The sequence below is a fragment of the Oryza sativa genome, chromosome 2 (genome assembly GCF_034140825.1).
Source record: "Oryza sativa Japonica Group chromosome 2, ASM3414082v1".
Lineage (NCBI taxonomy): Eukaryota > Viridiplantae > Streptophyta > Magnoliopsida > Poales > Poaceae > Oryza > Oryza sativa.
The window spans coordinates 28,890,387-28,914,045 of NC_089036.1; the positions used below are offsets into that span (position 1 = coordinate 28,890,387).

The window sequence follows — 23,659 nt, forward strand, 5'->3', positions numbered from 1 at the left end:
TGGGCGGTCGACCAGATTCACCGTGATTAGTCTCACCCCTAGTTTAGCTTAATGAACTGGTGTAGTTTAAGTGGTTGGTTGGGCCTGTTGCAACGTGGTGTAGCGTTGGACAGTGATTGGTTAATACTGCTTAATTGCTACTACTGTTTTACTGCTTTTAACTTCTGCTTTTAAATGCTAGCTTTATGCAAAAGAACCTTTAGCCCCCTTGGATATATCCTGCATCATACCTCCTCTTCCGGTACGACTTGCTGAGTACAGTGGGTAGTACTCAGTCTTGCTCTTTTCCCCCACACCAGAGTTGAAGTTCTTCTCAGTTGGAGATGTCTCGAAGAGGTTGGTTTCATCGCTGCCGTCAAGGGTTGCCTGTGGAATGGAATCGCCCACTGCAGGAGTCAAGTCTTCAGGCTTAGCTCGCTTTTATCTTTTTTCGCTGCATTTGTAATCTTTTATATTTTTGTAAGACGTGGATCTGTATGTCAACAATTGTCGTTTGTGTACCCTGGCTGGTCCTGGACAGGGGTTTAATACACATTCAGCTTAGAAATTCTGGTTCGTGAATTTCTGGGCGTGACACTGCAGCACGCCGAACAGCAGCACCAGCAGTTTGGTCCCCCTCCCCCTCAGTCCAAGTTGCCAGAGTTTCTACGTATCAGGCCACCCACTTTCTCTAGTACCACCAACCCCATGGAGGCAAATGACTGGCTCCATGCCATAGAGAAGAAGCCGAATCTCCTGCAGTGCAATGATCAGGAGAAGGTTGCTTTCGCCACACACCAGCTTCAAGGTCCTGCGTCAGCTTGGTGGGACAATCACATGGCCACCCGCCCGCCAGGCACTGAAGTCACTTGGGCGGAGTTCTGTCGTAGCTTCAGGAAAGCGCAGGTGCCAGACGGGGTCGTGGCACAAAAGAAGAGGGAATTCCGGGCACTCCACCAGGGCAACAGGACAGTGACGGAGTATCTCCATGATTCAATCGCCTCGCGTGATATGCACCGGAGGATGTCCGTACTGACGCCGAGAAGCAGGAGAAATTCCTAGCAGGTCTGGATGATGAGCTAACCAACCAGTTGATATCTGGAGATTACGCCGACTTTGAGAGGTTGGTTGACAAGGCAATCCGTCAGGAGGATCAGCGCAACAAAATGGAAAGGAAGAGGAAGGCGGCGCAGTTCCGGTCCAACCAAGGGAGCCACCAGCGACCGCGCTTCACTCCCGGACAGCAGGGTAGACCTACCACCCTGATCGTCCGCCAGCACCGCCCTTTCAATGCCAGCAACTTCCATCAGGGCGCCAGTGGCTGTCAGAACCACCATGGCGGTCAGCCCAACCGCAGTGCAGCTCCGTGCCCACCAATGGCACTAGCACAGTCAGCTACGTCCGCGCAAGCTAAGAAGGAGACTGGGACAAAGCCAGGGTCCTGCTTCAACTGTGGCGAGCTTGGCCACTTCGCTGACAAATGCCCGAAGCCCAGGCGTGCCGGGCCAAGGTTTGTCTAGGCTTGTGTCAACCACGCGTCTGCAGAGGAGGCGCAAGCAGCACCAGAGGTCGTACTGGGTACATTTCCTGTTAACTCAATCCCTGCAATAGTACTTTTTGATTCTGGTGCAACGCGTTCTTTCATTTCAAAGAAATTTGTGGGGATGCATGGGTTAAGGAAAGAAGAGCTTAATACACCAATGAGGGTTCATACCCCGGGAAATAGTTCAACCTCGGTCAGTTTTAGCCCTTCAGTGCTAATAGAAATCCAAAGATCACCATTTCTAGCCAATCTCATTCTTCTTGAATCCAAAGACCTAGATGTCATTCTTGGGATGGATTGGCTGACCAAATTCAAGGGAGTCATTGATTGTGTGAATCGCACAGTCACCTTGACCAACGAGAAGGGAGAAACCGTAGTGTACAAATCACTAGTCTCACCAAAGCAAGGGGTCTCCTTGAATCAGATTGAGGCGGAAATCCCAGTGGTCACCGAGGAGAAGAATTCGAGGAAATTGGAAGAGATTCCCATAGTTTGCGAGTACCCAGAAGTCTTTCCTGAAGACCTCACTACCATGCCACCCAAGCGAGAGATTGAATTCCGGATTGATTTGGCACCGGGAACCGCGCCCATTTACAAGAGGCCGTACAGGATGGCGGCCAACGAACTAGTAGAGGTCAAGAAACAGGTTGATGAGCAGCTGCAGAAAGGGTACATTTGACCAAGTACTTCGCATTGGGGTGCTCCGGTCATTTTTGTGGAGAAAAAGGATAAGACGAAGAGGATGTGCGTTGATTATCGCGCACTCAACGAGGTCACAATCAAGAATAAATATCCTTTACCGCGGATCGATGATTTGTTTGATCAACTGAAGGGAGCTAAGGTGTTCTCTAAGATAGACCTGCGATCAGGCTATCACCAATTAAGAATCCGGGAAGAGGATATTCCAAAGATGGCTTTCACCACTCGGTACGGGCTGTATGAGTGCACAGTTATGTCTTTCGGACTTACCAATGCACCCGCATTCTTCATGAATCTGATGAACAAAGTGTTCATGGAATTTCTCGATAAGTTCGTTGTGGTCTTCATCAACGACATACTTATCTATTCAAAGTCTGAAAAAGAACATGAGCAGCATCTCCGTCTGGTGCTCTAGAAGTTGAAGGAGCTCCAGTTATACGCCAAGTTCAGCAAGTGTGATTTTTGGTTGACGGAAGTCAAATTTCTAGGCCATGTTATTACAGCTCAGGGTGTGGCAATCGACCCATCAAACGTGGAGTCAGTTACCAAATGGACCCCACCGAAGACCGTGTCGCAGATTTGAAGTTTTCTTGGACTTGCAGGTTATTACCGCCGATTCATCGAGAACTTCTCCAGGATCGCCCGACCCATGACTTAGTTGCTTAAGAAAGATGAGAAGTTTAAATGGACAGCTGAGTGCGATAAGAGCTTTGAGGAGTTCAAGAAGAAATTAGTATCCGCACCAGTTTTGATTCTGCCCGACCAGATGAAAGACTTCCAAGTCTATTGCGACGCATCCCGCCACGGGCTTGGGTGTGTTCTAATGCAGGAGGGCAGAGTGGTTGCGTATGCCTCGCGACAGTTGCGTCTACACGAAGGGAATTACCCAACCCATGATCTAGAATTGGCAGCAGTGGTTCATGCTTTGAAGATCTGGAGGTACTATCTGATTGGCAACCGCTGTGAAGTATATACGGACCACAAAAGTCTGAAATATATCTTCACCCAACCGGACCTAAATCTCCAACAACGAAGATGGTTGGAACTAATCAAAGATTATGACATGAGCATTCACTACCACCCGGGGAAAGCCAATGTGGTGGCAGACGCATTAAGCAGGAAGAGTTACTGCACTGCCCTATGCATCGAGGGCATGTGTGAGGAATTGCAGTAGGAGTTTGAGCATCTCAACGTGGGAATTGTTGAACACGGGTTCGTAGCCGCTCTGGAAGCACGGCCTACGCTCGTCGATCAAGTTAGAGCCGCTCAAGTGAATGATCCTGAAATAGCAGAGCTGAAAAAGAACATGAGTCGGAAAGGCTCGGGATTTCCTTGAGGATGAGCATGGCACAAACTGGATGGGGGGAAAGATTGTGTGTACCTGACGACAAGGAACTGAAGGATATGATACTCACCGAGGCTCATCAGACACAGTGTTCCATTCACCCAGGCAGCACCAAGATGTACCAAGACCTCAAAGAAAAGTTTTGGTGGGCCAGCATGAGGAGAGAAATAGCTGAATTCGTCGCACTCTGCGATGTTTGCCAGCGAGTGAAGGTAGAGCATCAAAGGCCAGCAGGTTTACTCCAACCTCTTCAAATCCCGGAATGGAAATGGGAGGAAATTGGAATGGATTGTATAACAGGACTGCCCCGGACATCATCAGGTCACGATTCAATCTGGGTAGTCGTGGATCGACTCACCAAGGTTGCTCACTTCATACCAGTGCATACCACCTATACGGGAAAGAAATTGGCAGAGTTGTACCTGGCAAGGATCATGTGTTTGCATGGGGTACCCAAGAAGATTGTATCTGATCGAGAGAGTCAGTTCACCTCAAAATTCTGGCAGAAGCTGCAGGAAGAATTGGGGACCCGTTTAAATTTCAGCACGGCCTATCACCCGCAAACTGATGGTCAGACCGAGTGAGTCAATCAAATCTTGGAAGATATGTTGAGAGCTTGCGCTCTTGATTTTGGTGGAGCTTGGGACAAAAGCTTGCCATATGCGGAATTCTCGTACAACAACAGCTACCAAGCCAGTCTACAGATGGTACCGTTTGAAGCTTTATACTGCCGGAAGTGCCGCACACCACTCTTCTGGGATCAGACAGGCGAGCGTCAACTGTTCGGGACAGAGGTATTAGCGGAAGCAGAAGAGAAAGTCAGAACCATCAGGGAAAGGTTGAGGATTGCCCTGTCTCGACAGAAGAGCTACACGGATAACCGCCGAAGGGAGCTCACTTTTGAAGCAGGGGATTACGTGTATCTTCGTGTCACTCCGCTCCGGGGAGTACACCGTTTTCAGACGAAAGGCAAGTTGGCACCACGCTTCGTGGGACTATACAAAATCTTGGAACGAAGGGGGGAAGTTGCTTATCAGCTAGAACTTCCATCCAATATGATTGGCATCCACGACGTGTTCCACGTGTCCCAATTAAAGAAGTGCTTAAGAGTACCCGAAGAACAAGCTGATTCGGAGCATATTGATATCCAGGAGGACCTGACATATGTGGAGAAGCCGGTTCGTATACTTGATACCAGCGAAAGAAGAACCAGAAACAAGGTCACCAGGTTTTGCCGAGTTCAGTGGAGTCACCATTCAGAGGAGGAAGCAACCTGGGAAAGGGAAGATGAGTTGAAAGCCGCCCATCCGCACCTCTTCGCCAGCTCCTCCGAATCTCAGGGCCGAGATTCCGTTTAAGGGGGGTAGGTTTGTCACACCCTGAAGTTCTCCTCCCAAGCCTAAAATTTAATTTATAAATGACCCAAAGAAAATGCCGGTGCAAATCAAGAGAAAACCCTAAGAAAGTAATACAAATAATAATCGAATCTGGCATGTGGAATTTTTCTTGAGTTCTACATGTAGAAATTCATTAACAGGATTTTTAGTGGAATTTTCAGAGCCCTAGAAATAAATTTAACCAATTAAAATTGAGCAAGCAATATTTTAATTCCAGGGAAAATCCTTTTCTTCCTTTTTCTTTTTCTTTTTCCCCCTTTTCTTTTCAGGTGGGCCGCCGGCCCATTCTCCTTCCTCCCCTGTCACACCCTGAAGTTTCCCCCATTTTCTTGCTTTAAAAATTGGTTAAATAAATTGCCCGAAGAAATTATCTTAATTAACCTAGAGCTAAATCCCTAGTTAATAAATGCAATTAATAATCAGAAATAGCGTGGTGGAATTTTTCTTGAGTTCCCCATGCTCCAATGCATTAACAAGATTTTTAGTGGAATTTTCAGAGCCTTGGAAATAATTTTAACCAATTAAAAATCACCAAAGTGCAATTTTAAATCCCAGGAAAAATCCTTTCTTCTTTTTCTTTTTCTTTTCCTTCTTTTTTCTCTATTGGGCCGTCGGCCCACTCCCTCCCACGCTCGGCCTCCTTCCTTTGGGCCGGCCCGTTCCCCTTTCCCCTCTCTCCGGGACGCTGACAGGTGGGGCCCACCTGTCAGGTCGTCCCCTTCCTCCAGCCGCTCGCCCCACGACGGCAACCGCCGCCGAAACCGTCCGCGCCGCCGCCTTCTCCGCTCCACGCCGCGCCCCCACTCCGCGTCCCCACGTCGCCGCCCTCCCCGCCATTCCCGCCCGCCCGCACGCACGCCCGCAAATGGGCGGGATTCAATTTGAATCCCCCCCACTCTCTCTCTCTCTCCCCCCACGTCGTCGGCCAAATCGGGGGGTTTCCCGGCCATGTCCACCCCTCTCGAGCCCCTATAAAGCTTCCCCGCATCTCCCTCTCCCTTTTCCCCCTTTCGCCGCGCTCTCCCGTGCCTCCTACCGCCGCCGCGCCGCTCGACACTAGCGCCGCCGCTTGCTGCCACCTCCGGTCGCGCGCCGCAGCCGCTAGAGCCGCCGCCGCGCCAAGCCGCCGCCGCCTTTAGCATTGCCGCCGCGTGAGCCACCTCGGCCGCCGCTCGGTTTCCGCTAAACCCCACCGGAACCCGGTTCTCCTCGCACACCGGTGCCGCCGCCGCCCGTCCGCCCCTCCTCATCGCCAGGTCGTTGCCGCCACCTTCATCCTCCGCTCCGGCCGCCATACTCGCCGGTGAGGATCCCCCCTCCTCCCTCTTCCCCTCTCTCTCGTTTGCGCCGCCTCTCTCCACGCGCTCGCCGTTGCCTTCGGTCGACGCCGCCATCCTGTACCCCGTCCGCCGTCGCTTCCCGCGTCGCCGATTGCTGTCGCCGGCGACCGTGCGCGTCGCCTCCGGTTGCCATGGCTGGCCGGCCGGTTTTGAAGCCGAGCCGAGCCGTGCCTAGCCGCCGCCGTGCCGTCCGATCGGCCTCCCGGCCGATCCGGACCGTCGGTCCCGTGGACCGGCGGTGGACCACCCGCGTGGTCCCGGTCCACGGTAGACCGGCCACCTTGAGCCACTGCCCGTGGGGCCCACATGCCGGCGCCCCCTTCCTCTCCCCTTTGAGCCGCTGACCCGTGGGCCCCGCCTGTCGGCGCCGCCCCCCCCTTGGATGACGTCTGCCCTGGGTATTATTGCGCAATAATTAATTAAGGACTTTTTCTTTATTAGTAAAAACACAGTTTATCTTCTAAAATTCATAAGTAATTCATCCGAGCTCCGTTTAAGTCCATTCAAGTCTCAGTAAATCAAGAAAAATGCAAAGAATCCATTAAAAATGGTTTTGTTTCCTGTTTCAGTAGTCTTATACCATGTTTTGCTTGTGTGCTTTGTTTGTCGCGTAGGTTTCGGCCGTTTCGTCGATCCGCGGTTTCTCGAAGACGTTGCTGAGGTCTCATCAGTTCGAGAGCAAGGCAAGTCATGCAATACGTTTGATCATATTGTACCCAATTTACCAATATCCCGCATTTCTATTAAATGTTGCATTCTTTTACAATGTAATGTGGGATGGGTCCTATTCCTCAGCCACATATTGGTTACCTTATGCCATTGATAACTTGGGTATCAAAATGACTAGATGTTGGCTTAGGAAATGCTTAGCCATGCTTAGTTCAACTAGGACACAAATGGGGATCACATTATTACATAGACTCTGACTATGGGCATAGCTTTAGATTGGTGCCACCGCAAGGGTGTCAGTTAATTAAAATATTCTGAATGGCGGGCTATGAGTGCATGGTTTTGCTGGTCGCACCCATGGCAGTTAAGGACCGGTTCACGGGAAACCCTGGGAGACTTACCGTGCTTACCACAAGCGGGAGTCGGTAACTGCTTGATCTGAAGTATAGCTCGACCCTTTCCTAGGCACCGGTGGCGAGGGTGGGCGTGATGGAGTTGGGTCGGCCGAGGTGTTCGGTTGTCCAGTTGCCGGATTCACCGCGGCGCAAGAGGGGACCGCCCACTGCCTTTTGAGGGGTGGGGGTGAAACCTTAGCGTGGTGTGGATGGTTAGGGGAGGGTTATGTGGAGGGTCTTGTCACGATTTCCCCCTTTGCAGTATCATGGTGATACTTCGGGGCATGGCGACATGTGTGGAATCGTGTCTTGTGGGTACAGTTGTACACCTCTGGCCAGAGTAAAACTATTCGAATAGTCGTGCCCGCGGTTATGGGCGATCAACCAGATTCACCGTGATTAGTCTCACCCCTAGTTTAGCTTAATGAACTGGTGTAGTTCAGGTGGTTGGTTGGGCCTGTTGCAACGTGGTGTAGCGTTGGACAGTGATTGGTTAATATTGATTAATTACTACAGCTGTTTTACTGCTTTCAACCACTGCTTTGAAATGCCTGCTTTATGCAAAAGAACCCCTAGCTTCCTTCGGTTATATCATGCATCATACCTCCTCTTCCGGTATGACTTGCTGAGTACAGTGGGTAGTACTCAGTCTTGCTCTCTTTTCCCCCACACCAGAGTTGAAGTTCTTCTCAGTTGGAGCCGTCTCAGAGAGGTTGGTTTCGTCGCTGCCGTCAAGGTTTGCCTGTGGAGTGGAGTCGCCCGCTGCTGAAGTCAAGCTTCCCGGTTTAGCTCGCTTTTATCTTTCCCGCTGCATTTGTAATCTTTTATATTTTTGTAAGACGTGGGTCTGTATGTCAACAATTGTCGTTTGTGTACCCTGGCTGGTCCTGGACAGGGATTTAATGCACATTCAGCTTAGAAATTCTGGTTCGAGAATTTCTGGGTGTGACATCCCCTCCCCTCCGCTGGGCCGGCCGAAGGCCAAGGCCCAGCTAGGCCGGCCGCCTCCCTCCTCCCACCCGGGACGCCGACAGGTGGGCCCCACCTGTCGGGCCCGTCTCCTACCTCGCGCCCGCGCCGCCGCGCCCGCAATCGCCGCCGCGCCCACGCCTCCGCCTCCTCCGGGCCACGTCGGCCACACCCGCGCGTGCGCCGCACCTCCCACGCCCACTTCCCCCTCTCTCTCGTCCGCTCCCGTGCCCGAGATGGCCGGGATTCGATTTTCGAATCCCGCCTCTCCTCTCCCACTCCCCGCGTTGGCCGGCGGAATCTCGCCCCTACCGGCCACGTCCGGGACTCCCCTCCCCTATTTAAGCTTCCCCGTCGCCCCCTCTCACTTTTTCCCCATTTCGCCGAACTCCCTCGTGCCCCCCATCGCTCCCGCGCCGTGCAACCACCCGCCGCCGCCGCTTCCGTTACTCCGGTTGCCGCTAGCCGCCGCTAGGGTCGCCGCCGCACCGCGCCGTCACCGCCGTCGGGTTCGCGAGGCCAAACTCCACCTCGTCCGCCCCTTCCCCGTCGGGATTCGTCGCCGGAATTCACATCCCCTCGCGCTCCGGTGAGTTCTACCTCTACCGCCGCCTTCGGCCATGGATGCCGGCCGCCGTGGTTCATCTCCCTCTCTCTAATCTCTCTCTCTTCCTTCCTTAGGGCACCCCGAAGCCCGTCCGCCGGTTGCCGTCGTCCTCCCGTGGCTCGCCGTCGCCGTTCGTCGTCGTCTTCCTCCGCGCCGGCCACCCTCGGTGAGGCGTCGTCTCCCCCTCTACTCCCCTCCCTCTCCCTCCTAGTGCCGCGCCGCCGCTTCAAGTCATGCGCCGTCGCCTTCGGCTGCCGCCGCCGCCTCCCGTGCCGCCGGTCGCCGTCGCCGTCGGCCGCGTGCCGTCGCCGCTAGCCCTAGCCGGCCGGCCAGCTTTGATGCCGAGCCGAGCCCGGCGGCCGCCTCTATCGCCACCGCCCGATCAGCTCGGGGCCGATCTGGGCCGTCGGTCCCGTGGACCGGCGGTGGACCACCCGCATGGTCCCGGTCCACGGTGGACCGGCCCCCCCTTTGAGCCGCTGGCCAGTGGGACCCGCCTATCGGCGCCGCCCCCCCCTTGATGACGTCAACCCTGAAAGTTATTGCGCAATAAATTATTTAAGGACTTTTTGTTATAGTAATAAACACAGTGAATCTTCTAAAATTCATAACTAATTCATCCGAGCTCCGTTTAAGCCCATTCAAGTCTCAGTAAATCAAGAAAAATGTGTAGACTCCATTAAAAATGGTTTTGTTCTCTGTTTCAGTAGTCTTATAGTCTATTTGCAATGTTTGCCTTGTATGTCGCTAGATTCCGGTTCTTCCGACGCTCCGGTGTACTTCGAAATAGTCGCCGAGGTTCCTCTAGCAGCAGAGCAAGGCAAGTCATGTTTGTCACTTGATCATGTTGATCCTATATTGCAAATGTTCTAATGTTTTCTTTCAAATACTGCATTTGTTTTGCAATAACACTATGGGATGTTTACCTATTGTTACAGCCATGCTATTTTGGTACCTTGCTCCTTTGTTAGCTCGGGTTATAACATGAATAGACGTTAGACTAGGAGTTGCTTAGCCATGCTTAGTTCAACTAGCACACAATGGGGAAATCTCATTTAAAATATAGACTGTAGGTTCATATGATAATGTTGGTTTAGTACCACCGCTTTGGTGTTGGTTAATTAAAATGAATCACATGGTGGGCTGTGGGTGCATGGTTTTGCTTGTCGCACCCATAGCAATTAAGGACCGGTTCGCGGGAAACCCTGGAAGAATTTATCGTGCTTACCACAAGCCAGCGTGGGCAACGGCTGGGCTTGTAGTGTAGCTTTTCTCTAGCTGATGCATCCAGGCAAGGGTGGGCGTGATGGAGTTTGGATGGGCCCTGCGACGGCCTATGCGGCTTCCGGATTCACCTAGGCATGAGAGGGGATTGCCCGTCGCCCGCTGGGGATGGGGGTGAAACCTGAGGTGTGGTGTGATTGGCTAGAGAGGGTTATGCGAAGGGTCCTGTCACGGCCTCTTTCCGGTGTGTCGTGGTGGCATGTCGGCGCACGAAAACGTGTTGTGGGGCTGTGTCTTGTGGGTACAGTTGTACACCTCTGATCAGAGTAAAACTATTCGAATAGCCATGCCCGCGGTTATGGGCGGTTAACCAGATTCACCGTGATTAGTCTCACCCTAGTTTAGTCTTTTGAAATTGGATAGTATAGGTGGATGGTTGGGCCTGTCGCAACGTGGTATAGCGTTGGATGGTGGATGATTAATATTGATTAATTATTACGACTGTTTTCTTCTTTAAATTTCTGTTTATAAATGCTCGCTTTATGCAAATGAACCACCCTAGCTCTCCTTTGATAATTCCCTGCATCATACCCCTATTCCGGTATGACTTGCTGAGTACAGTGGATAGTACTCAGTCTTGCTCTATTTTTCCCAACCCCAGAGTACGAGTATGTGTCAGATGGAGGTTTCTCCGAGGAGTAGGCTTCGTCCGTGCCGTCGAGGATGCCTGTGGAGTGGTGTTCCCGCTGCAGTTCTAGTCAAGGCTTAGCTCCTGTTGTCTTTCGTTTTTCCGCTGCATTTTTGTAAGACTTTTATAATGTTTGTAAGACGTGGATCTGTATATCAACTTTGTCGTTTGTGTACCCCGGTCGGTCCTGGACGGGGATTTTAATGCACATTCTGCTTGGAATTCTATTCGGAAATTTCTGGGCGTGACAAGCACCCGCTCCAACCGCCGCCTGCTCCTTTGCCGGCCCAACACTGGAAGAGGGGGATGGAGAGGAGGTCGTCACCGCTGCCGGCGAAGGGGGCCGCCACCACAAGGAGAGGTGGACGGGGTTGAGCTGGTGGCTGACCGGAGCGCCCCCCCTCCCCCCTCCCCCCCGATTCGCCCACCATCTTCATCTCCACCTCCCGCTCAGGCTCGGAGAGAAGCGCCCGCAGCGGCAGCAGTAGAGGAGGTCGTCGCACGGGGGGAGGTGAGTGCCTAAGTGGAGCGTCGAAGCGGATCGAGGAGGAGGAGGGGCGAGCTTGGGAGGGGAGGAGAACGGACAGACTGAGGGAGATGGGGAAGAGAACATACCGGTTGCTCTGTGGGTGGATACGTGGATTAGGAGGATGCTGCTCTGGTGGATGGATAAGGACGACGGGTTGCAAAGCACTGTAGCAAAAGTATTGTACCTTAAAATAATATTCAGGGTAATGTATGGAGTATGGAGAACGCTGTAGCGATTGATCGATCTGGACCATTGATGAAAATGCATGCAGATTGTGTTTAGTTTTCTTTAAACTTCTAAAAATTCCGTCACATCAAATATTTGATACATGTATAGAGCATTAAATGTGAATGAAAAAAACCAATTGCACATTTTGCATTTAATTGCGAGACTAATCTTTTGAGGCTAATTACGTCATGATTTGATAATGTGGTGCTATAATAAATATTTGCTATAATAACGGATTAATTAGGTTTAATAGATTCGTCTCGCAGTTTACAGGCGGAATCTGTAATTTGTTTTGTTATTAATCTACGTTTGATACTTCAAGTGGTGTGTGTCCGTATACTTAGATTGTTTTTTAAAAAGAACAAAAACACGGCCGCAGTCGTCAGGAGCAGTTGCAATTAGAGCTGCACCCAATCTGAATCCTCGCTTAAGCTGCATATTGCAGCTGTTAGGCATTCACAGTGCACAGATGTCGCGTTCTGTCCCAAGCAACCACGTTGAAGATTCATCGCCACGCACACGCCCGTTGTTCCCAACTGAAAACCACGGAGCCAAATGAAGCTACACGTTCTTTGTTAGAATTTGGCAGGCATGGGGCGAAGCACGGGGCAAGCGACGCATTGGGAGGGGGCGTGGCCCCGCGCGACGCCCCTACACCCGTGCAACGGCAGAAGCGGCAGCATAGGGAGAAGAAGAGAAGATGGTACGGCGGTGGCCTAGGGCGGAGAAGGGAAGATGTTGACGGCGGAGGAAGAGGCGGCGACAGATCCAGCACCTAACCTCATTGTCATCGTCGTTCCGTGCTGCCTCGAAGCGTAGCAGTGACAAATCATCCATGTCGCCAGAACTCCCGTTGCGCCGTCTGTCATGGACGCACCGCCGAGCCCTGCCGCCCCCCGTTCACGCGCCGTCCGCCGGTCGGAGGAGGAGGAGAGGTGGACTCCCACCCACCGCTTGGGCCACAACACCGCCGCTCCACTCCACTCGCTGTTGGTCGAAGGAGAGGTGGACTCCTGGGCACCGCTTGGGCCACGCCGCTAGAGCTCCGCTCCGCTCGTTGCTGGTTGGAGGAGGAGAGGTGGATTCCTGTTGCCGCTTGGGCCGCTCTATGCTGCTCACCGTCTGTCGTAGGAGAAGGAGGAGAGATGGAGCCCCACCCACCACCAATGCCGCTTAGGCCGCGTTGCCGCCGCTCCGCTCCGCTTGGCCATCTCCCTTCCACTCGCCTTGCTTTCTCATGTGAGTCGACATATGATTTTGGAAACCAGATCGCACGCTTGCAACACGAGAGTTGACAGCTTAAGAAAGCACGCGTCACCACTATGAGATTGAGTAAATATGCAAAAGTAATCTTATCTGTCATGATTATCATTAGTTTTATGATAAACTTACCTATTTTAAATATAGATTTTTTTTGTTAATCATACAAATTTATGTCCATCTATTCTTACGTGAAAGTAACCTAATGCATTCACGGTTTGTTCCTCCCATGGTACAATCGTTACGCTAGCGTGTTAGAAACATCGTTCATATCATACACGTACACGTGGAATAATTGTCCAAACAAAAAGAAAACCGTTGTGATTATTATTGTCATATTAGACCGCTTAAAAAATCATTCAGTTAAACATTATCCAACGCGGCATTACCCGGTGCAACGTACGGACATTTTGCTAATGTGTGTATATATATATATATACACTAATATAAATAGGAGGAGTTTTGCCTTCCAATCCTACCGGTGAAATCAAATCCAACGACCCGTGATCATCTACCTTACAATCCAATGGCTCAAATCACTCCCCAACGTCCCACGCGGCCACGCAACGATCCCCTTTTAGTTTCTGCGCTCTCTCCCTCTGAATCCCCTGATCCCCCGATCCCATCCCCTTTCCCTTGCGAACCCTAGCCTCTTCCTCTCAAGCGCCGCCGCAGTCGTGTTGCCTCCCGATCATTCGCCGCCAGATCACCGTCTTTGCTGTCCTCTTAGGTGCAGCCGCTACGCACACCCACGGTGCGCACTTCCTTTCCCCGGTTCCCCAGCCCAGTGCTGTCCCCCTCCCTTCACCGTGCAAAACCCTAAGCGCCGCCACCACAAGCAGGTACCGTTGCCGCCAGGAGATCGCCCTCATGTCACCTCGCTTCGCCAGATCATCGACGCACCGCCTCGCCGTACCGGTCCGGCGTCGACTCCGCACACGCTTCAGGTCTACCACGATAACTCTTTCTAGGTAGTCCCAGCATATTGAAGGTAGTACCATTATGAACTTTCTCATGCCATGGCTAACTATCGGCCTATCATTGTAGCATTATATATATCTATATGTGTTGGTGTCCACTTACAATTTCATGCCTCTTTGATAATCTTGGTAATTTTCTGGTCATATCTCCACCTGTGCAAAATTTCCAAATCCTGATGGTCAATTGGTTACCATGCACTATATATGAATCGATATGGAATGATGCATGCTTTATTGTTGCAGTTAATTTCAACAGAGTAAAACGGAAGGAGCGATGGATTCTCTACGCCTTGCAAGTGCAATATGAAATGCTGGGGATACGACATTTCAGATTCATGCTTCAAGTGATCACCATATGCTGATAAGCTGAGAGTATGCTCAAATGCTCAGCCAGACCTTCTCTTAGAGGTAATTCAATCATGGATACTTTCTATTTTTCTCTGCAAGTTCACTTGCAATATATTAGTAAGAAAATTATATATATTGCAAAGTATAGGAGCCATTGTCATTTTTGTTATATATGGCTTCCATCACCCCCATTGATTACTGGCCAAGACATGGTATATGTTTTTTCCATGTAGATTGAGAGGGAAAATATATTATGACTCATGATGTTTTAAGGTCCGAATTAACATTTCAAATTATACTGTGGCTTCTGACTCTGTAGATCAAAATTATTGCAGTTGCATTATGCCATTAGATGATTTCAGAAATTCCTGAACATTGCATAATTCACTCAATTGACTTAACGTTGCCTCTGCTTTAGCTTGTCCATGCCATGCTTTGTTTGGATAGTTCCAAAGATATATTTGCTATTGATCAGAATCAAAATAAAACTCACAAAGTTTAGAGCTTGTGTGATATATGGGAGTCCTCTGTTTATATCTCTTGAGTGTTCACTCTGATATAATCATGCAAATTGGAGGGTATGTGTGTAAGCGCCAGTTTGATTATTGTATTTACCCAAAAATAATGATTGTTGTATATTTGCATATTAGGTTGTGCAATGCATACTCTTTGAGATGTTGCACTGCAACTGCACAAATCTTGATCTTTTTTTGTGCCTGTATTTTCACCAGGTTTCACTTGATGAGGAAATGAGTTTATAGATGTGTAGAGAATCTGAAAAAGATATTTGGGAAGAGATGGTAGGTGCATTTCAGACAATGGCAAGGAGCCAAGGAGGTAATTTCTGTTGTGCGTTATGAATTAGAATTAGCGATCTAATCTGTACTGCACGTTTTCCATTTCTTGATGAGAATGTGATCAAAACGACTTTATTGGAAATACCAGGTTCAGAGGTTGCTTAACTTGATGAACCTATTGGAAAGGGTGACAAAGATTTCGACAGGTTTTTACTTGTTTTGAGCTTAATCCATATGGGAACTGTTACAGTAAACTGAAATTCACATTTGTAATTCACATGTAAACCATTGACATGACAGTGAAACCACTGGCCATTTTGCTGGTATAGTGATATTAGGGCCATACATGAATTATAGTTCAGTCTTTTTTTATAAACTTTGGTGATGAAGTTCAGATCTCTTCCTGTTACTGTATTGAAGCTGCAATCATTTCAAAAATTTCGGAACTCAATTCTTTTTCTGATGGTAGCAGTATACATGTCATTTTGCTGGTTTTTTTTCTTTTTTTCTTTTTTGCTTTAAGGGGATCAGGGCAGGACAGAAAGAACACTATGACCATGTCCCCATGGCCCATGTCCATGTACGCATCAAGCTCCCAAGTGATAATCTGATTGCCTGCTCTGATCCTAGGCGCCGGCGGAATCAACCTTGACCCATCAATGATGGTCATCCCCCATTGACGATCACATGGTCCACAGAGATCATGGTGTCTTGGACACCACCATTATTTCTGACGGTTTAAGCTTTGTCTCCACAATTTTTTATCTCTGTTTTTGCTTCTGATGGTTTATACTTCAGAGTTTGGAACTGAATGCTCATACTCTAGATGAATTGGTCATGTACTTGAAATTTTGCACATTTGGTACTGAATCTGCACTCAAAGTGGGTTTCTTGATTTGGTTAGGTACATTGTATAAGCTAGGTTCGCATTTTGTACAATTGATTAAATAATATGGTTTGTCTATTTGCGTAGCTTCACGCTATTCTGTCTGTAAATCTACAGAGCAATATATTTGATTGAATTTAGCTTAGCCTTTTCGTGCATTGCACGTGCATTGTTACTGGCCATCCATGGAATTAAATGTGTTGTAGAAACTGGCAAGTGTCAATTCAGAGTGACCATTTAGGATTCCATGGTGTGCATGCTTTCTTGTGGCATACTGGTCTTAGGAGTTCAAATAGAGTTTTAGTGCATAGATTAAAGTGAGATAAAAGTTTATGCCTGAATATATAATTTGGTCATCTTAATTCATTTTCAGGAATGTTAATATGTATTTATGTTTCCTTTTTTCTCAAAAAATAAAACCCACCGCAGAGAATGTATGGAGCATAAATATGTTCTTTCTAACAGAAGTTTTGAGTACTTAATTTTGTGCAGCTTTCTTAAACTAGCTAGCCCTAGAATGATCCTGTTTGTTGAATTGGCTGTAAAGATGGAGGGTATCTAGGTAAAACCGTAAAAGATAGACAATTTATCAAATGCATCGTCTACTCTGATTGTATATTCGTAAACTATTGTCCTTTCTAGGGAGTAATTTGGGTAAATTCAGCTGAGGGAATAGGAAAATTCTCCTTTTCCTTCAAATTATTGTGTTTTACGGCAATGAGAAAATAAGATCAATTGTTATTCTCCTGTAAGGAATTAATTTGTTCTTCTGTAAGAAAAGAATGCTCTGATAGTTATTCTCTTTACTACTTACTGTATCACTTCTAGCTGACAATCATTTAAATTTAGATCACAAATGTTTGTTTACGGAAGTAGCAGCAGTGCAATGTATGAATTTTAGGTGGCAATTTCGTACCTTTTGCGAATATTTTTTTTTACCTTTGCTGGTCAGAAAATTGTAATTGAACACAAGGTTTTTATAGATATCACTGACCAAATTGTCATCTTAGGATAACCTATAAAATTTTGTTCTCCATTCGTAATTGTTTGTTAGTTATATATTGTCAACATGTGCCTTGCACGTGAATGATAACTAGTACTTCGATAATATATCACATTTTCAATTAATTTTTTACTTTTCAAACAAATACGAGCCATTAGACGTAAAATTAAATAGTGCCAACAGTCAATATTAAAAGGCAACCAAGTTTGGATGAAGAAAGTTATTAAAAGCAAAGGTTACTGCTAAATCTCCGTATTGGCAAAAAAGGGCTGTGATTCGTGACAGACTGATAGATAAAGACAACAAACATGCAGTGATATGTGCAGAGCATCTGGAATAGGAGTGAAATTTACTCCACCAAGAATCTTTGGAGTTTTTCAAGAACAAGAATCAAACCTAGATGACCATGCAAATTCATCCAGCAAACTTTTTCCTTGCGGTTCATCCAGGTTTAAGTTTTATACTTGATGTGAATGCTTGTATTTATGGATAACTTTTTTAGTGGTAGGCGATGTACCCATTTACAACGAGATGTCTGATGATTTTGTCTATCTCAAGATATATCGAATCAGCTTTTTGGAAGTACTTGTATATGTAGGGTTTGCATGTGTATTCATATGAGTGAGTATGTGCGTATTAATTATGAACACTTGCATGTATGCTGCGGTTCGAAAAAAAAACAATCACACTCTGGAAAACCATTAATTTATTTATTTTCCGCTGCCGGGAGCTCCTCACCGTGACGGCGTCATGACCTGAGCGAGCTCCTCCTTTATCTGTGTGCGCCTGACCACTCTTCGAGCACCTGCGAGCAAGGCGCCTACCAGTCAAACACTGTTCAACTTGGCGCACTGATTGTTCATGATTGATGCAGTGATCCGGGCAGTGCGTATTGACAGGCAAAGAACGTGCTCCCAGATAAAGAATTCATGTCTACCAATATGATGCAAAATAGTCCAGCAGTCAGTCGATGACATACTATATTGAATTGCTTAGTTTTATACTCCATTTCAGTTCCGAGGTGAAGAAGATGACAACTCCGATCAGATCTATCCCAGAACATTGCTTGGTCGTTTTACTTGCAAGTGACTCAACGAATGCATCGTGCGGGGCATTTTATTAGGCTCCGGGTTCCGGAATTTTCGATAACGACGAGGCAATCAAATGTATAGTAATCCCTTCGTCCCAAGCAATTTAGAACTGGATGCAATATATATTAATACAACGAATTTAGTTATAGCCACTGTCTATATTTATTGTATTGGGATAGATGTGTGTAAATTCGTTGTGTTTTATCTAGTTCTAGGTTTAGGTTATTATGTATTGCGACGGAGTACTTTGTAACATAAAGTCGCAACGCAGAGAGGAGTTCATGATTCGGTAGAGAAACCTGCACCGCTGCACGCACCACGGCACCAACCAATCAACCATGGTCGGCTGCGTCCACACCTCGAGTCCCCGACTACCAGCCAGCGTCAACGATTTTCTAAACTATTCGCAAGAAGCTGGATCACTTTGCAAAACATTGTATCGCAAAAAAGGGTCTTTATGGGAACGTGATCCTAAAAGGGGTCTTTATGGAAAAATACGGAGTAAAAATACTTAAAACAGGGATGTTTCTGCAAAAGTTCCATTATATGGGCCGTGTAGCACTGAGAAAGGATGGGCTTTTCTTGGGCTTAATGGGCTGCACATACTTCCACCGAGACCGACTCCGTTTCCTCTTCGCGTCTCCTTCCTCACCGGCGACCATGGCCGCCGCCGCTGCCACCGGCACACCGCGATGGAGCTCCTCCTCTTCTTCGTTCAATGCATTTGCGTCAAGGTCAGTAGCATCCCCTCCCATTCCCTTGAACCCTTGTCTTCTCCTCGACCTTCAAGTCGCGTAGCGCCGTAACCAGTAACCACCCCTCCTCTTTGCTCCAATCCAGGACCCCACCGCCATCAGAGACCTGCGCTCTTGTAATCCTGTCCCTCTTGGGTCTCCAACCCGCTCACCTATCTCCGCCACCACGCTCCAGTACTGAGGTATAAGTTCCAATCCCCCCCCAAACTTGCAAGAAAAAACTGAATCCGGATTGCTTTTGCTTGCACATTGCGATTTGGAGAGCGAACAAGTTATGCCATATGTTCAATTTAAATTGGATGCATCATTCTATATGGTTACAAACTTGCTACGAGTTGGCAGATCGAATGCATGATGGAAGCTTATGATTAGATCTAGAAACTTGCACGCACCAACCACCCTTCAATAGAAGGATTTACCCTCTTTCTAGAAAAGTGGACAACATTGCGTAAATTCCACATCACAACACTATAAACAAAGGGCCTTGTTGTCCAGATACATATGGATAAGTAAGTGCCAGCTCTAACCCCAAACATGTACACATTTCTAAGCATCAATGCACTAAACAAAGGGCTTTGATGTCAACTTTGAATGAGCCAGAACTGCCCAAAGAAAACCTGCATCCTGCCAATACAGCAGCATATGGAGGTCATTTGGAGCTTAGGAGTACAGAAAAACATCAGAAGCCTGTGAGCCTGTGACTAATGAGATCACTGGGTTGAGTATACGTTTCATGGATAGACAGTTGCTCATCTAGCTAGTACTGCTTCAACCTAACCAAACTGCAGTCTGACATATGAAAAACGCATGTTATTTGAAAACCACAACTGCCGTCTGACATATGAAAAACGCATGTTATTTGAAGACCAGGACGGGCACTCAAATTGTTGTACGTAATAGAAACCTGTATGATTGGGATGTGTTACCAATGTCTATACAGCTGGCATTCTGAGTAGGATGTCACTGGTCACCTAAACTGTGCAAACATCTGAAGAGCCTGAGATGAGATCTGGGCATGGATCAAGCTGAATTGGCCACGGTTCTCATTCAATCCCCAAATTGTGCCACAATGACACCTAGGAAGATAAAATGGTAGACGCAAAAGCACACAAAAATGGAGGTGGAAAAAGAACTGAAAGTGTCACACTTCTCACTTGGAGAGTCTTTGATCTAGTAATGCCTAACTCACTAATCCAGAGAGGCTGCTCTGGAGCAGATCCCAATTGTATAGAGAGGGGTGGCAACATGGAAGAAAGAAAGAAAAAGGAAAACTTCTCAAACCCTATACAGTTATCTAGTAGAAACATGTAGGAGATCTCACCACTCACCATGCATTGCAGGAGAAGGATTTCTTCAGCATGTGGGCATCACGGGAAGTGATCAAAACAGGATGAAATCCCCATACGCGCATCGCAGATGCAGCCGGCACATTGATCATTTGATCTCCACCGGAAGAACACACAAAAGTTTCTTGTCATGTTTCCCTGTCAAAAGAACCACCTTGGTTGCCTCACATTGGAAGAACGGAGTCCTTTCCTCTGCCACTCCTGCTGCTGAAGCATGATCTCCCGGCCGGCGCCAATCTCTTCATATTCGCGCCGTCCGGCAATGCCCGGCCACTGCGGCCGCCGCCGTCCTTGCTGTGCTCCCCGTGACACCGTCTTGAGGACCCCGAAGAGCCTGCCAGGAGGCCGCTCTCCCTGGCCACCATCAGCTCGTCTTCCAGGCTCGCCTGCAGGACATCGGCAATGGACATCCGGCCTTCACGGTGCGTGTCTGACAACGACGACGGCGCCCTTGTGGGCGGCATCAAGGCGCCGTCTTCTCTGATCTCAGCTGTGCCATTTGCATCTTCCGACCTCCCCGGACCATCCTTCGCCTCGTGGTTGCGGCCGCCGTTGCCGACGGCGACACCGGTCACCACGTTCTGTGGCTCCTCGCGCACATGCTCCGGGTTGTCAATTGTCAGGACCAGCTCGTGGTTGTCTCTCCTATCCTCCCGTGGAACGCGGGCCTCCGGCTCCGGCGAGACCATCCCGACGGTGACGAACGCGATGTTGCAGCGGCAGAGCGGGCAGTTGGAGTGGGACTTGAGCCAGGTGTCGATGCACGGGACGTGGAAGGCGTGGCTGCACTTGGGCAGCAGCCGGAGGCTCTCGCCTTCGCGGAACTCGCCGAGGCAGACGGAGCAGTCCGTGCTGTCCACGAAGCCGTCGCCGCGCCTGTACTTGCACACTGTGATCTTGTTGATCAGCGTCTCGTCCATCCCGTCCGACAGCGCGACGCTCCACGGCTCCTGGCTCCTGGAATTGTCTCCGCCGTCGGCGCCGCCGCCGCTGCCGCGGTGAGCGCTGGAGCCAAGGAGTCTGTTCCGGAGGGAGCTGAAGGTGCCGCAGTACTTGGATATGATGGTGTAGTAGCTGACGAGGAGGAAGGCGCTCGCGAGCACCCCGATGATGGCGATGACGAGCGGCGAGAAGGTTGGGCCGGAGGAGTCGTCGGAGCTGGAGCCGGTGATGTCGAAGGCCGGCGGCGGTGGCGGGAAGATGAAGTAGCACCACTGCGGGCAGTACATGCTGCAGAGGCCCTGGGAGCAATCCCTGGTTGGCTCATAGGGCACCCATGTAGGCTGCGAACCGAGATTTGGTGTTGTAGGGGGAGAAGAGGCCATTGCCGCCATGGATACACAAGCACAGCAGCAACACTAGAGGTCTAAAGGGGAGAGTCTAAAGGGATGAAGGTGACAAAGAAGAAATCCCAATAAACAAAGATGAACAAATCTTTACTGCTCAGGCCATACCCAGACTGCCATGTTCTAGCACCGGCAGAGGATCTTCATGAATTTCCGGTCCAATAATTGTGGCAAGAGATGAGAGAAGCAAGAGAAGGTAGGTGGCTCTGCTTGGACTTCAGTACAACCCAGTTCTTTCGTGGCCCTGGGAAATGTGAGATGAGATGGGAAGAGAGCAGCAGCCGTGAAGAATCAGAGATCATGAGATGAGATGCTGCCACACCAGCTGCTGCTACTAAGAGAAACGAGAGCTAATCTCCAAAGCAGAGAGGGAGTGTGCTTGCTTGGAAAGCAAAGCATTTTGGGATAGGAGAGCCTGAATGCTTGATGAGGAGGAGGGAGGTGGCGGTGGTTGGGAATTGGGGCCTTCTTTGCCTTTGGTGCCATTGCCACCACTGCTCCTGCTCTCTCGTCCACTACCCCTTTTCTTTTCATTTCCCTCTGCCGGCGCTGTTATTTCTTTTCCTTTGCCTCGTTTGTCCCCTTTGGAATATAAGAAAATAAAGTGGATGTTTGGCTGGGATAAAGTAATAAAAATATGGAGTGATGCTGGTACAAAAATGCAGTGTGACTGTGTTCCAAAATCCCAAGACTAAACAGTGAAGGGAATAAGACCATTTTGGAAATTGCTTAGATCGTCGAAGAAACTCAGCAACCAAGGGTGTGTTTAGTTCTTTGGGTGTAAAGTTTTTGAAGTATACGGACACACATTTGAAGTATTAAATGTAAACTAATAACAAAATAAATTATAGATTCCGCCTGTAAACTGTGACACGAATTTATTAAGCCTAATTAATTCGTCATTAGCAAATGTTTACTGTAGCATCACATTGTCAAATCATGGCGTAATTATGCTCAAAAGATTCGTCTCGCAATTTACATACAAACTGTGCAATTGTTTTTTTCCCCACGTTTAATGCCCCATGCACGTGTCCAAACATTTGATGTGACGTTTTTTGCCAAATTTTTTGGGATCTAAACAAGGCCCAAGACTATTTTAGTTCCAAGGTTTTTTTAGTCCATGGTGCACTGACGATTTCGTTCAAGTTGGTTGTCCACTAGTCAAAATGAACCGACTAAAGTGGGAACCCGAGAATACGGTCTCCGTCACGAAAAAACCAACTTCTGAATATGAACTTAGACGGATACTTGTCCAAATTCGTCTTTAGAAGTTAGTTTTTTTTTTACGGAGATTTACCTCTTCATATGGCTTGCACAATAATTATTCTACATCATAAGATGACATATAGAGTAATGCTCTACGTCTAGTTTGAATGTCAATGTAGTAAATATTAAGGGGTCGGTCATTAAAAAAAAGTAATTTTCTTGTTCCTGTGAGGTAAAATACATGCGACGAATTATCTAAAATTCCAAGGTTTAGAATTTTCCATTACCTGAGAGAGTATATACGGAGTATATCTTAACATTTTTGTCTCCCAATATCAGTAGGAAAACATTAAATTTAGCTTACTCCCAAGAGTTATTTTCATAAAGGAAAGGTATGAAAGAATGCAGTATGTTTAGTCCTCCTATCAACGACTATATATGCACATTAGCGCATATCTGAGAATCTTGAGTCACTCTCACATCATTCAGCTAAAATTTCTCTGGCTTCAAGTAAGTTAAAAGACAACGGCGGCCGGTCTACCAAACCGGTCACCACTCACCAGCTTCTTTCTTTACATTTACTTCTTCTTAGACACTTAATCCTTCCTTCTGTCAACTCAAGTCATTAATGTCTTTGCACTGGTACAACTACACAATAGCCTGGTCACCTAATCACACTTCCTCTTGAGTACCATATACGACCATCATATACCTTGCTTAATTCAGACAAAGCTCGCGACTATAGATTTTATTTATTTTCTGAGTGCAGTTGATAAAATGGACTGCATTGCTGTAGGTTGTATTGCATTAGCACTAGAGGCAACTGTTTTTACTCTTGGTAGGAATCGAAGTACTTTCAGAATAAGAGAAAGAAAAAAAAAGAAAAAACCTTCGAGATTTTATACTGGAAGGCAGGACAAAGATTCATGAGCATATCAAGTTGGCTTGCGACGAAAAAATAATTTAATCTGATGGACCAGATAGTGAAGGCCGATCTGTTCTAATAGGTGTGATTCCTTTTAGTTTTGG

General features: G+C 48.1%; 1 protein-coding gene and 2 long non-coding RNA genes across 9 annotated transcripts; 2 read left to right on the forward strand and 1 right to left on the reverse strand.

Annotated features, from left to right (window-relative positions):
• Positions 1 to 13,482: 13,482 nt before the first annotated feature.
• Positions 13,483 to 15,391, forward strand: LOC136355073 (uncharacterized). 7 transcript variants are annotated; one of them, XR_010739141.1, is made up of 6 exons: positions 13,483 to 13,626; positions 13,715 to 13,843; positions 13,920 to 13,981; positions 14,096 to 14,260; positions 14,932 to 15,037; positions 15,146 to 15,391. It is a non-coding gene; the product is annotated as an uncharacterized lncRNA (long non-coding RNA). The 7 variants fall into 7 exon arrangements; XR_010739139.1 differs by having other exon boundaries at positions 13,715 to 13,819; XR_010739142.1 differs by lacking the exon at positions 13,920 to 13,981 and having other exon boundaries at positions 13,715 to 13,863.
• Positions 15,392 to 18,613: 3,222 nt separating this feature from the next.
• On the forward strand, positions 18,614 to 19,103 carry LOC136355120 (uncharacterized). The gene is made up of 2 exons (XR_010739201.1): positions 18,614 to 18,711; positions 18,818 to 19,103. It is a non-coding gene; the product is annotated as an uncharacterized lncRNA (long non-coding RNA).
• Positions 19,104 to 19,748: 645 nt separating this feature from the next.
• Positions 19,749 to 22,079, reverse strand: LOC4330383 (E3 ubiquitin-protein ligase Os04g0590900-like). Its single transcript, XM_015767246.3, has one exon. The coding sequence runs from the start codon at positions 21,410 to 21,412 to the stop codon at positions 20,243 to 20,245; it is 1,170 nt and encodes a 389-aa protein (XP_015622732.1). The 5' UTR covers positions 21,413 to 22,079; the 3' UTR covers positions 19,749 to 20,242.
• Positions 22,080 to 23,659: the final 1,580 nt, after the last annotated feature.

Coding starts and splice junctions, on each gene's coding strand:
- LOC4330383 (XM_015767246.3), bottom strand. CDS start 21,412: ATGGCGGCAATGGCCTCTTCTCCCCCTACAACACCAAATCTCGGTTCG.